Source organism: Alosa pseudoharengus, unplaced genomic scaffold (assembly GCF_046254945.1).
Source record: "Alosa pseudoharengus isolate Yale_2024_CS ecotype anadromous, Long Island Sound unplaced genomic scaffold, YU_APseudo_1.1 YU_APseudo_1.1_scf_16, whole genome shotgun sequence".
NCBI classification, from domain to species: Eukaryota; Metazoa; Chordata; class Actinopteri; order Clupeiformes; family Clupeidae; genus Alosa; species Alosa pseudoharengus.
In genome coordinates, this window is record NW_027468630.1 from 7,115,975 (window position 1) to 7,129,656 (window position 13,682).

Consider the following 13,682-nt stretch of genomic DNA (forward strand, 5'->3'; position numbering starts at 1 on the left):
GAGTTCCGGAAAGCCTGCAGGGCAAGATAGAAAAGTGAGCAGAACTGTTTGATCTGGGTAAAAAAAACTGCCTTTTACTTTTTATACAAAGTAACTTTCACCCACAGCATTTCATTATCCATAGATTTAAAAAGTGTCTTGTGTAACATGTTATACACACAGCATTCTCAGAGGCGCACCTTGTCAACAGGCAAACCAAGCAACTGCTTGGAGCCCCGAGCCGCTAGGGGGCCCCCGACCTGGTCTTTAGCGCGTTTGCCGGTGGGACAAGTGAGATTTTCGTCCATAGAGATTGAATGATGTATTTTGCGTGCTCCTGTCCTGTTGTTGTACAAACAATACATCTGTACATATGTAGGCCCTATGCTATGGCCTTATAAACAGCGGATCTGTGTTCAAAAGAGTTCAAAGAATCCGCACATATTTTGGCTACTGTGGTAAACGTCAATCGAGGCTGCAGTGATGACGGATCAACATCGGAGTTTGGCATTTAGCCTAGGCTACTCAATGAAGTTATTAGGTGTTCCCACACAACTCAGAAAGGTCATTTCTCATCACTAAATAAAAAAATGCCATTTATTTCTGTAAGGCGCACACCACATATGTCTGTAAATTGACAAGCCCCAGAGAATCCTCCACCAGATTCAGGACAGTCTGCTCTACACACACATGTAAGGCAAGTCCAGCTTGCAGTGGTGAGATACATGTCAAAATATAAGAAATTTTATAATACGCTTTTTGTATTTTTATTATTTAACATAATAACCTAATGGTGGTATAACATAATGGTGATAACACTTGTCGGTAGGGCCCCCTTGGAATTTTTGCTTGGGGCCCCCACAGACTCTGAGCATTCTTCACCTGCAAAACCTGTTATAGCAGAACAAAACCTTAAATGTGCTTCACCTCTGTATATAGTATACAGAACCCTTACAGAACAAGCTTGTACAACATTTCAATACATATTTAAGCAATAAGTTATCAGTCGGTTACAGTGATTTTAGAACAGCTCCCCTTTGTGCCTTTGTGTATGGTTACTATGTCTGGCAAGGAGCCATAAAGTAAAGACATAGAAACAAAGGTGCAATAATTTATCCAATAATGGTATGCCAGCGTCGGTGTGTGGTTCACTTAACAGATGGAATGTGGTCACAGGTGTGAGTTTGCAAAGTGTTTTACAAGATTTTGGGTGAAGATTAACCCGTCATAAATAAAGACTGGAGCTACCCATTTCAAACTTCTAAACAGAATTCTAAACACTCTAAAAATCTGATACACAAGGAATCTAGAGGTGGAATACAAAGCTGATGCACAAGGCATCTTTTTGAAGCAATGTTGCTGGGCAATGTTCTGGAATGTTCCCATTGATATTGGAGCAACGGCTTTTCACCAGTAGGCAAATTACCATGGTCATCCGATTAGAATACATGGTACACATGGAATGTGGTTACACAGCATGGCTTAAAACGTTGCCCCCAAGTATCATGACCTAAAAACATCCCTGAACAGACCTTAAGATTCCAACTGTGTTATTTTCAACACATTTGTTGTGAGAGTCAAGGCTTAAAATTCATTTTTCAAAATGGGGGGGGAATTCCCCCCTTAGGTTATTCATGTAGGGGGGATTTACACAATTTGGGGGGGAGGGGGGGGTCGATTCTGATACCAAGTCAAGAATTGCGATTTCGATACTTCTTCAATACTTTTTTAAAAATGTGTTTGATTTTGGGGCCCCCACCACTCTGACAGTAATATATACTGTATATTCACAACAGTGGACATCCTAGATTCTGCTTGACTCTCTCCACGCACACAAAAACACACTGAAAATGATTGCTTATTTGATTTGTTTCTATTCCATATATTTGTAAATTCATATAGAGTCTATTTAGTTAATAATGTATTTTTTAATGTATAGCAATTTACTAGTAATTACTAGTAGCTAAACATATTTACTAATTTGAATGCTTCATATTGACGTTTAAACTATTACACACAGGCATATCTTTAATGTGGTGTGTAGGTCTAATTGAGTGCACATTGGTGATGAGTAGGTGTAATTGAGTGCCTGTCACTTTAAGAAATACGTGAGAGTAATTAGCCTCCCTTCAGCCTGACGGTTTTAGGCTAGTCGCTAGTGAATAAAAGTTGTGCATAGTGCATAAGGATATGTGGACGCAATTCATTATGTTTTCTATGTCATTAGATAAAATAAATGTTCAAAAAACTAACAAGTCGAAGACAATCTTTCTGGGATCAAGTGTTGACGTGACCTGAGCTAACAGGATAGTTACCAAGGAGCTCTTTCCAGATGTAAAAGTTTGCCATGGTTGCGTAGCCTATTTGCGTAAGCGCAAAGTGGTTCTCTCTCTCTCTCTCTCTCTCTCTCTCTCTCCGTGTGTGTGTCTGCGTCTGCATGAGGCTATGTTCAATTCAACTCGGTAGTTGATCCGTCCGGTCAATAGCACCTCATTCACGCCACTTCATGATTATATTAACGTCATCAGACAGGCTGTAAAAGTGTATGCGGGAATTTCTCGCATTATGATGGCTAGAGTTGCGGGACTTGAACAAATTATGCGCAATACCCGCAATCCAGCAGTGAAATTTAAGCCCTGATGAGTGATGATGAAGTATAACAAAAGCAATGTGTTAGAAACAACACGACACATTCGTTTTAAGAGTGTACATTATATTACGCCTTCTCTCCAGGGTCACAGGGAGCAAAACTGAGAGAGAGCCACCCGTGTGAGGGAGCAGACAGGGTGAGGGAAACGACTCACATATCTGTTGCACACACTCTCCCTCTCGTTCTGGTCCTCCAGGGGTGCTGCATCCAGGTCGGACACTGACACCCCGCTGCATACGTTGAGCGTGACCACGAAGAGGACGCGACCTCTCCCCTGGTTCAGTGGCCGCGTGTACACTTGCGGCTGGTTGACAGAGACACCGGACAGGTCCACCTCACACCTGCATGCCACAGAAAGGAGAACCAGACACTGCAGGGTTAGGGCTGTAGCTATGGACACCTCAGTGCGATATGCACACAGAGGATATTTTTGTAATCATACATCTGTGTGAAAGCAGAAACACCCATTTCGCCTGCAACAGACACCTGCAAGGACAGACAGAAAGGTGGATACACGTTCACATCCTCAGACACACACACACACACACACACACACACACACACACACACCGGTCTCAGCCTTGACCTCTATGGGTTCATTGAGCACCACTCCCCAAGCATAACTGGAGATGCATAACTGTGAGAGGTCGTGGCAATGGCCACACACAGAGCTGACATTCCTCCTTGAACTCATTGCCTTTACCAAAGCAGCCCACAGCAGACAACATGTACTGTACTCTGTTCAAGTACTCTGTGAAATATGAGACCCATAAATATTGTATTGCCTGCATTGTGATCTAACAGGTGCTTAGATTAGCTTTTCATAAACTCTGCTCAGAAGTCAAGAAATCAGACTCACATCCCATAGCATTCTTCATATTTGCGACCCTCTTTTGACCAAACTTCCACTTCCAGAATGCACGGCCCGTCTGGGAATTGGTTGAAGTCAAATCTTTCTCTCCACTGTGGTCTGGCTTTTTTGCAGTGGCTCTGATAAAAACATGCACAAGGAAGTACTTTACTTGCAACTCCATCAAGACCGACTGAACAAATATGTAATTTAATGGGCTAAATCATCATTCTGTTATCAATTATCAATCAATAAAATATGTTCTTGCTAACATCCTATGATGATGAGCAATACACTGAATTACAAAATTCTTGGATACTTCCTCTACAGGTGGAGGGGAGACAGCAAGCTGTCAATCATCTGTGCCTGCTGCAGCCTGGTTACCTTGCTCTTGTACTTCTGCTCTCCCAGTTTGAAGCGCACAAACACGTCTCCCGGGCCGTCCTCAGGCAGATCCTGGCCCTCCACCAGGGCGATGGTCCACACACCACACCAAAGCTGCCCCTTCTTCAGGCTCTCCGACAGACGCTTGTACTGCTGGGACGGCCCCGACTGGACAACAGGAGAACAGAGGGTCACCATCAAGCTCCCCTTCATCACATGCGCTAATTAGCTACAGATTCTGTTCACACACACTGTTATTCACGTGAGAGTGAGTTAGTAGAAGAGAGAGTGAGTATAAGGGTTATAGTGAAGAGGAACTTGATAACTGTATTTTTAATCTTGTGGGTGGTCTATTTTGATGTAAAGTGTCTTTAGAAAAGTGTTACATAATTTGAATGTATCACGATTAAGATTATAATCATGATTATGATTAAGATTAAAATGATGATGATTATCATAGTTAAAGGTCTACATTAATCTAAATGTCAAAACAAGTCAGTGTTTACCCGCATGCTTTTTTTCCTCTTTGGTGTCGTCTTCTACATGGGTGTATGGATGGGAGAGGCAAAACCAACACAATTTAGTCAGTGGGAAAGAAGAGATGCAAGTCAAACCACAATGAGGTTATTGGACAGAACCATGTGCTCCAGGAAATAAGAACCATGTGCTCCAGGAATAAGAATGAAAGAAAGCCTTACTGCATTCTTCTTGCTTTCCCCGTCCCGCAGGGATAAGCTGATGTCTATGACGATCACGCCCATGTCCTCTTCAAGGCTGTTGGGGTCGCTGAGGTCCAACACCAACTGGTGCGTTCTGGGTAAGAGGAAGAGGCCAACACTGTTATTCTATCCAATGCTTTAATTCTCAGTACGTTCTCTGGAACATGTTTTTAAGTAGGTTCTGGCGTGTACTTTTCAAGTTCAAGTTCATCCAAGGCCACACTGTTGGACCCCATGAAGTCATCTGTTGTAAGGTCTCGATCGTAAACCTGAGAGAGAGCGTTGGAGAAGGTCTTTTAAATACATAGCGTTTACCGCATAAATTCCACTGCACAGTCATAACTGTGTGATGCACTGTATTGCACAAGACCAGGTCTTACCTTCACAAATAGTTTCTGGTCCAGGTCGGGGACAGGAAAGGCGAAGGACTCATTCCAAACCGGATTCAAGTTCTTGTACACCACTTTGCTTTTGTATAGTGTCTTCCCATCCAATTTAAACTTTACATAGGGGTCACTGGTCCCTATGGATATGTAAGACAACAAAATAGGTTTCTGACTCCAAAGCCAGTATGCTTCCCAAATACTTAAGTATACAATTACAGCAAATTAATTGACATCTTTGTTGTAAATGGTAGCTTGGTCACTGGCTAACTCAGACTAACGGTGTCTGAAGTAACAGTGCTAAGAGGATGTGGTTTGGTGATCTATATCAGGAAGCAAAACTGTGGCTTTCATGGTTTCCTGAAATATGATCAATCAACAGCAAGTTTGTTCTAAAAGATGAGGACCAAAACATGAAAAGCTTGAAATTGAGGGCCCCCACTGTCGACTTCAAGGCAGTTCTGCCACCAGTGACTTCAGGGCAGCGCTCCATTGCCTAACCCTGACCCTAACCCCCACCCTAACCCTAACAATAACCCACCAGGTAGCACTGCCCTGGAGTCGACAGTGGGGGGTCAAACAGCCATACATGTTAGAACAGAAGCAAAGGCCTGTTTTTGCAAAAAATTAAACAAATATCTAATGCAGAACTTTTAAGTACACATGAGGGCTATACTGTAGGTTTGCTCTCTCTTGAACTTCCTCCAGCAGATGTCACTGTTTCCCACAGCCAACCATCCTTTCACTCTTCCCTCCTCATACACTCATGTTCCCCTTTAATGTTTATTTTATTAGGCTATTGATTGAATTTACATTGTTGTTTATTATTGCTATTCTCCTTATTATAGTTTGACCAACATTCTAATCTGTTCCCTGTTAAATTTTAAATATTATATATTGTTTTTGTATTTGTGTGTGGCTTTGGACAAAAGTGTCTGCCAAACCCCATAACCATAACCATAACCAATATCCCAAACATTCCTGTTTGTTTCCAGACCTCCATAACTTTCACACATGAAAAGTGATGCAAGTCCAATCTAAAAATCCAAGTGCTAAATACAGTCTTGTTACAGCCTTCTTTGCAAAACTGAAATACCGGTAGTTCTTATTATTTGCATCATCATTATCATTTAAAGAAGGGGAAAGGCATTCTAGATCATTATAGAATACATGGAAAGCATAACAGATCATTATAGAATGGGATAAATTAAGTACTACATGACAGTATGCCAGCAGCACACTGCACATGTAAAGTATAACAGTAACAGTATATGGTCTCCCTAAATGAAAGTGCATGGTGCGTGATTTAGATGTTCCATTGTTTAACAACCTTATACAAAATGTCCTAGATGTTTTACATGATTTCTAATCCTGACAGGAGTCTGGAGATTGAAGCATATGGCATGAGTAGCAACGCATTAGGTGTTTCATGGGTGTGGTTGGCAACAAGTTTAAATATGCCTCCTTGGAATGCTGTCCAGACCATACAACGTGTCTCTTCCCTTTCAACTGTTGTGACTGAGACGTCACCACAACAAGAGTATACATTCCTTAGAGCCCAAATCACAATGCCTTACTATGCCCTCATGTGTGATACCGTACCCTGTCATGTCTACGCCGGTGTAGTCTCAGAGGGAGGCAGGTTTGTACATCAAATGTTCACACCAATCAGAGGAGGTGAAGAGGTCTTACCACAGCGGTCTCTGATGACCAGGTTCCTGCCCTCCTTGAGGTTGATATTGAGGAGGTAGGTCTTCGGAGAGTCGCGCAGGTGCTCGGGGAGACACAGGCTCTCACCTCCTACATCTAGGGACTGAGGAGGTCCAGAGCTAGTCAGTGAAATGTCGCCGACCTCCATGACACTCTTAGCCCGACAACAGGGTGATGTGCTTGAGTTGTAACTCAGATGCTTGTATAAACTATGTGTGCATGATATCCAAGTTAATATTGACATGCATAAATTATATTTGTTTCCAGTCATAAGCCTGGAGGAGTAGGCGCCACCAGGTCATGCGGTCACATTTAATCCCCTTAGTAATATCAATCAAACATCACAGGACCCAAATGCACCAGAGAGCTGCTATGCAGAGGGATACAAGTCCCTTCTCTACAGCGTCTCTCTCATTGTGCCAAATTAATTCATGACATTGCAAAGTAGGAATGCACAATATTATCAGTAGGACACTGGTATCGGCAGATAATCGCTTAATAGTTGCATTACTGGCATCGGCAGATGTGAACATTTCTGCAGATATTCCTGGCACACCAAATCAGCACAACCTATTTGGGTTTTAGAGGAAACTTCATACAAATCAGTTCAAATATGATGAGATCTACATTTTTATATGAACATTTCATATGTTTTACATCTACATCATGTTGCAATGATTTCCTTATTTTGGTGATTGTCTACATTTCTTTATAGTAATGTATAAAGTATAGTTTCATGCCTGTATCTGCAACAACTAAGCCATCACAATAAGAGTAACAAGTTCATTCTAGTACAAGAGAGACTTTAGAGGAAATAATTTAAAAAAATGTATATTGTATTGGCAATAGGTTAAAATGAGTTTGAAAGCATCAGCATATCAAATATTGGCAGAAATTTTCCACTTTCCACTTTTCCAATATTGTGCATCCCTATTGCAAAGCCAGCAAAGGGAAAGCACTGGCAACTGTCCACAAAAGCAGCCGGTCAAACTCTAAACTACACTGTTTACTGTACATTCTTTCAGTGTGTTTCTTGCACAAACATTTGCAGAATTACACAACATACTCCAATAAGTCAATATTTGTTCGAACTTTTTATGTCCATTAATCAATAACTGCTTGATTAATGCTACTGGAGCATTTTTAAAAACATACTTACACTATTATTATCAAGGTCCTTAACTGTCGGCATCTCTTGGCCATTGCTTTCTAACGGGTTCTGCAAAAACAGGTGCATGATGAGAACAGCCTAACACAGCCTTACAGAGTTTCCACGCATCTTGTTGAAACTGACTTGCTGAAATGGACTTTCCTTGCAGGTCAACTACTGGCTGATTAATCTAGAGGGCCGCGCGGTGCACTTCTGAGCCTGACCCATGGGATATGAGTCTTAACGTGGTTATTAAAAAATTCCTTCACAACGGGACACTGGGAATGTCAAGCCACAGTTTTAAAACACGGCACACCTTAAAAGCAAATAAAACCATAAAGTTCTGTGTTATAAAAAGAAAACACATAGGGTAGGATGGCTTACGTAAGAACTAGAGGCCTTTAACGGTCAGATAAAAGGTGCTTTCAGTTGACTGTCAGTCAGAGAGCACTGCTTCTCCAACAGAAAAGTGTGTCTCTAATGACTCTGCAAGTGTCTGCTAATGGACTCGATAAAATGTTTGTTTTTCAGTTTGGCCACACCGCAAGCCAAAAACGTGAACCTGGCTGATTTAATAAGGGTCACCTCCATTACTTGGAGTTGTCGTAAATATCTTTGTTGTCACAGCATACAAAGCAACTACTAATTAAGTCTTGCATCTATTTCCTCAATAATTTATGAGACTGATACATTTCTGTAATTTAATCATTATAACTGAACTCCTTTCACTCCTTGAGTTAAGCTTTCAATTTTTGTTCCTACAAAAATCCACAACAGCAGGCATCCAAAACATTTGTAAGATGATGCACAATGTCCTCCATGTGTCTTCCAATGATATCATGTTCACACCAGTTAGCAATATCCAAAGACAAGTCATACTCACATATCTAAGGTGTGCATTTGCTGGCTTCATATTCATACTGTGTTTCTCTAGTTCACCTTTTTTGACCAAGTTTACATACACTTTACACAAACGTTCATTCTCTGTACACAGTTGCAGTGCAGTGTAGAGCAGCTGCAGTTGTATAGAATAAAAGTCTGTGTAAAGTGTATGTAAAATAGACCTATAAAGTCTGTTCCTTTTAAACCACTACAGAGTTCATCACTGTTTGTGGTAACATCATTTCGGGAAGCCACTGTAATAATGATTTATGCAACTTCAGAATGACCCATCAATTTGAGAAGAAGTCCGAAATTGAGAACTGCCTGCAGTAGTACAAACATGGGGCTACAAAGAAAGAGAGAAGTAGGATGACCGTACACCAGCTGGACAGAGAAACAAAGCCAACTTGCTCAACCTGCCCTTCATCAAATGACTTGCTCAATTTGACATGTAGGCTACTGTGCATTGACAAAGATCACCCAACAGATCATGTGACAGCCTCCAGACAATACCATGGAAATATAATCCTCCCACAAACATTTCCATGTAAACTACATGTACAGTATGTCTTGTATATCATGTATGTGCCATCGGCCTCAGCCCAAGTCTCATTTCTGTGACGATAGTGCCACCCCAGTGTCATATCATTAAGTATGAAATGGACCATTGTGAAGCATACATGAACTCTTTATCTCTCTCTAGCTCTCGAATTCAAGCTCTCTCTGACTCGCTGATGCACAAACACACACACACACACATTTACTGTCTCTTTCTCTGCATCTCACAAGTATAGGATATAGGATTGTTTTGACCTTCTATCTATCTCTCTCTATCTCTCTCTCTCTCCCTCACACACACACACACACACACAGGAGAGCACTCTTACCTCACTCTTATCCTCTGACACCTCCACGCTGGGCAGCTCGGTGCTGAGCAGGACTCCATGCTGCGCTGCTGCCTGCGGGCCGTCCTCCAGCGACTCCCGCCGCCCCAGGGAGACCCGCTCCTCTGGATATCCTCGGCTGACCACCTCCGTGGACGCCCAGGCCTTGGGCGTGCGGGGTCCATCCGGCACGCTGTGCCCAGCAGAGGGAGCAGTGGCGGTCACGGCTCTCCAGCCCAAATGGGGCCTGAGGAGTGGGGTGGCGGGGTTGCTCTGGGACGGGCTGTCCAGCCCAGTGTCCACGGCGCCGGAGGAGTGGCGCAAGTTCCGGATGTCCGGCACAGACGCACTCATCCTGTGGTTCAGCACCCCTTCTGGACGCACCTCCGGCTTGCTAGGGCTCTTGCGGCCACCCCGCATGTAGCTGAGCAAGGGCCTGGCCTTCTGCCTCAGGTTACCAAACACCTTCTTTTTTGGCTCCATGGTGGGGGGAAGGGGAACGGGACAGGAAAAGCTGGGTGGGGTCTGTCACCTCTCCAATTGGGGAGCTGGCGTTGACTCTCACTGATACCTGGAAGAGGAAGAAACACACCCAGTAGTATCACTATAGGATTCTACAACAACTTTCATTACTTAAAATTGGTCAGTTACTACTGCAAAACGAATGACTAATTAGCATAATAACAAACAGCAGTTAATTCAAATCTTACACAATGCAATCTTGCACTCTGTTCCAAACCAGCATGCTTCTGTCAGTACACTTTACAGTTTTTCTCGATCGCTTCAATGCTAGCGTCAACTCTGACATCACATTGTCAAAACAGTTTACACACAGGTCAACTTGTAGTCAAATCACTGCTCGCTTTCAATCAGTCATTACACACTGCACAACAAAATGCTAAACACTCTTCTCAAAATGATGAGTTTCAGCCTTCATTTTTGCTGTCTGTGCCATTCTTAATTGTATTCATTCCTCCCAAGATGTAACTACTGTGGGATAATTTTTTATTTCTCTCATTGATGGTTTAGTATACCTTATATACATGTAGTGAAATCTAATTGTTATCTTCTTACTCTGACCCTTGTGTTTTCTGGAACTCCTATGTTGGAATGTTTTGACTTAGGAAAGCTAAAATAACCCCTGTGTCACCGAACTGTGGAGGATGGCGGGTCGTAAACATTTCTTATCTCTGTTAAAATACCAGATGGTTAGGTGATCACTGGAGGGTGACAACTTGTGATTTTCCGTGTGGGTAACATGCTCCCGGCGTTGTGAATAAAGCTGCAGTCTCACACCAGTTGTCTTGGATTCATTTTGACCACACTAACATTGACATGTAAGACCTACAGTAAGCACCTAGACAAGACACATTTCATTGAACTACAACGTATCATTTTTTTTTTTTAAACACACCTACAGTAAACACAGACGTGGCAGCTTTTGTATTGTTTTCTTCACCAAATAGGCAATACAGTACTTTCTCTAAATGTGCCTTAGATCCATACTTGCAAATAGCAACACAGAACAGACATGGTATCTGTTATGATGATGAATGATTGCTGATTGAAGAATTTCACACAGGTGTATTAGAGTTTCACACAGGTGTATCAGAAATTCAGGGCTCTAATATGACGATCAAAAGCCCGGCGCAAAGCATATTGTTATCACAACGCAAAGCTTACACTTGAGTTTTTCGCCATGCGCGTCACTTTTATTGAACAATGCGCTCAGGGGTGTGGCAATTAACGACCTAAGGTGTGGTCTGGCGCTTGATCTAAAAATCACTATCCTACACTATCTAAAAAGCATTACGCCACTGACCAAGAAAAACCTGGTCTATAGCGAGGCACATATGGAGCACAGCGGACGCACTGTCATGAGATGTAAGCAGCAACTCCTCTGCAGGATAAATGTCCTTAGGTTTTTTATTCAGTCATTATTGGGGTAAGTGTTGCATTTTTCAGGCTATGTTTTCAATGGTAACCTATTGTCAGTCAATAGTGAAAGTAAAGTTCTGTGTATAACTGTTTTGTCGTTGACTATGAGACCATGGTGAAGTTAGTTTCACTTTGCCAATGAGTTTAAATAATAGACGAGTGCAGATGCGTGTAGGCTATAAACTCTGCTAAAGCATGGTTTAGTACCTGTTCCATAGTCTTGCATGCAAGCAGATTCCTTCAAATGCGCCGGTGACCAGCAAAATACCGATGCGCTGTTTTAAGTCGCGCTGCTTGCTGTTACAGTTTTTTCTGAATGCTTAAACACATTTTTTGTAACTATGGCTTTTTTTGCAAAACTCTACACACAAATGGCAAAACCACTCACTGAGTTCGCAAAACTAAAAGCACAAACACTGCTTTGCACTCAGTTTGCAATTTTGTTACACACACTTTGCACAACTGTAGGCACAATGGCTATTATTTACACTATTTTGCCAACTCTCTGGCACACTTTCTTATGTGAAAACTGTTTTAGATAATTAGTTCACTTTGCAATCAGCCTAAGCACTATAAATAAGCCACAGGTAATGTACAATGGGTACAATGGAGTGAGCAGGAAGAGTGAGAAGAGAAAGAAATAGCCCTTTTACAGACAAAAAAACAGTCTACATGTGGGGATATTGTCATGTCAGGCCTGGATACGTCATTCCAGAATATATTTTTCCCGGTGCCTTGGACTAGGACATTGCATGTGATGTAGACAGAATTTTGAGAGAGACGACCCGATGTAGACTGATTTGTGTTGTCTCAGTGAAATGCTATTTTGTGTTTTGACTTGGAAAAACACACTTGTGTTTGTTTTGATGTGTGTAAATAAACACTACTGTAATACTTGAAGTTTGGATCCCTGTATGTTTACAGAACTATGACAAAAGTATGACCTCAAACTGACATAGTCTACCTTGTGCACAGAGAAAGCAAAAGCCAGATGTGTTTTTTATTCATACCATCAGTGTGTTGTTGGCACATTGTGTGCTTACTATTGTGATGGTTTGTGTTTACTGTTAGATACGAAAACACCATTTTTACGAAGGTGTGAAGAGTTACAGTTTTTTTCAACTGCTTACACACAAAATCTTTGCTTGTCACACAATTTTCTAAACATGTCCTCCAAACTTCATAACCCGACACCAAATCTGCAAAACCATATACTAATTCTCAGTGTTTGACTCAGTTTTCAATTGACTAAAACACATTTTGCAAAACACCACACACAATTTTCTACCTAACACACAAAAATCTAACAGGAAGTAACTTGATTTCGTTCTTCAAACACAACCCATCAAAATGCCACACTAAATCACCAGTGCTTCACTCTTTCTCTTCACATGTGCAAACACTCTTTACTTTACTGAACACCATCCAATCATTGCCTTAGTACTGTATTAGGTCTATGAATAGATATACTCTCTATATAGGTATAGACCCTTTCAATCTGCTCCTAGAGGATTTCCGGTTGAAATATTCAGAACCAATGCAGATACTTTGAAAATTACAGTAATCGGACTTTAGCTTACAGTAATGTTCTACAAAAAGTTGACTTCATGTAAAATTTGTCTTTTTACTCTATTTTTGTTTGTCCCCATGTTACAGTACCATTAGCTCAATACATTTTTCTGTGCCTCCAGAAATGCCTTAGGAACGCTTACTGTAGGATTGTTTGTTTCTGCAGTTGAAAGGGTCTATAGGCCTATGAATACATACTGTACACGACCCCCCCCCCCCTCCCACACACACTTGTCTTTAGAAAAAAACTAAATCAGTGTTTTCAAAACTCCATGTACATCTGGTGGTCACTGTATTCTTCTTTGCTTTTTTTCTTGTTTGCTGTAAAATACTGTATTCACAACAGCAAATTATTTGGGAAAAATCACCATTTTTGGTTTCAATATTGCTTGCATTTTTACTGTGTATTTCAACTTCTCTTTGATGATATTGTAACTTTCACTCTTGTATGGAAATACATATAGAAAGCATAAGACAGAAGAGCTTTCGGTTTTGAGCAACAGTGTGTACATGATGTATCCAAAATGTCATATTATGACAAAAGTGTTTGTAATCTGAGGCGAATGTTTGCTTTAAACATGTGT

General features: G+C 41.5%; 1 protein-coding gene across 4 annotated transcripts in view; it reads right to left on the minus strand.

The window, feature by feature from the left end:
* Positions 1 to 13,682, minus strand: part of mctp2b (multiple C2 domains, transmembrane 2b) — a 29,285-nt gene that overhangs the window by 7,931 nt on the left and 7,672 nt on the right. For 2 of the 4 annotated variants that reach the window (XM_076286906.1, XM_076286907.1), the window contains exons 2-12: positions 9,595 to 10,162; positions 7,835 to 7,894; positions 6,658 to 6,778; positions 4,963 to 5,105; positions 4,775 to 4,851; positions 4,562 to 4,676; positions 4,370 to 4,402; positions 3,864 to 4,031; positions 3,489 to 3,619; positions 2,784 to 2,970; positions 1 to 14 (exon numbers count right to left, since the gene is read on the minus strand). The exon at positions 1 to 14 is cut by the window's left edge and continues 80 nt beyond it. In XM_076286906.1, the coding sequence (XP_076143021.1) occupies positions 1 to 14; positions 2,784 to 2,970; positions 3,489 to 3,619; positions 3,864 to 4,031; positions 4,370 to 4,402; positions 4,562 to 4,676; positions 4,775 to 4,851; positions 4,963 to 5,105; positions 6,658 to 6,778; positions 7,835 to 7,894; positions 9,595 to 10,074 (1,529 nt within the window). In that variant the 5' untranslated portion in view covers positions 10,075 to 10,162. The remainder of the gene's footprint in view (positions 15 to 2,783; positions 2,971 to 3,488; positions 3,620 to 3,863; positions 4,032 to 4,369; positions 4,403 to 4,561; positions 4,677 to 4,774; positions 4,852 to 4,962; positions 5,106 to 6,657; positions 6,779 to 7,834; positions 7,895 to 9,594; positions 10,163 to 13,682) is intronic. The other 2 variants (XM_076286909.1, XM_076286908.1) reach the window with 2 other exon arrangements.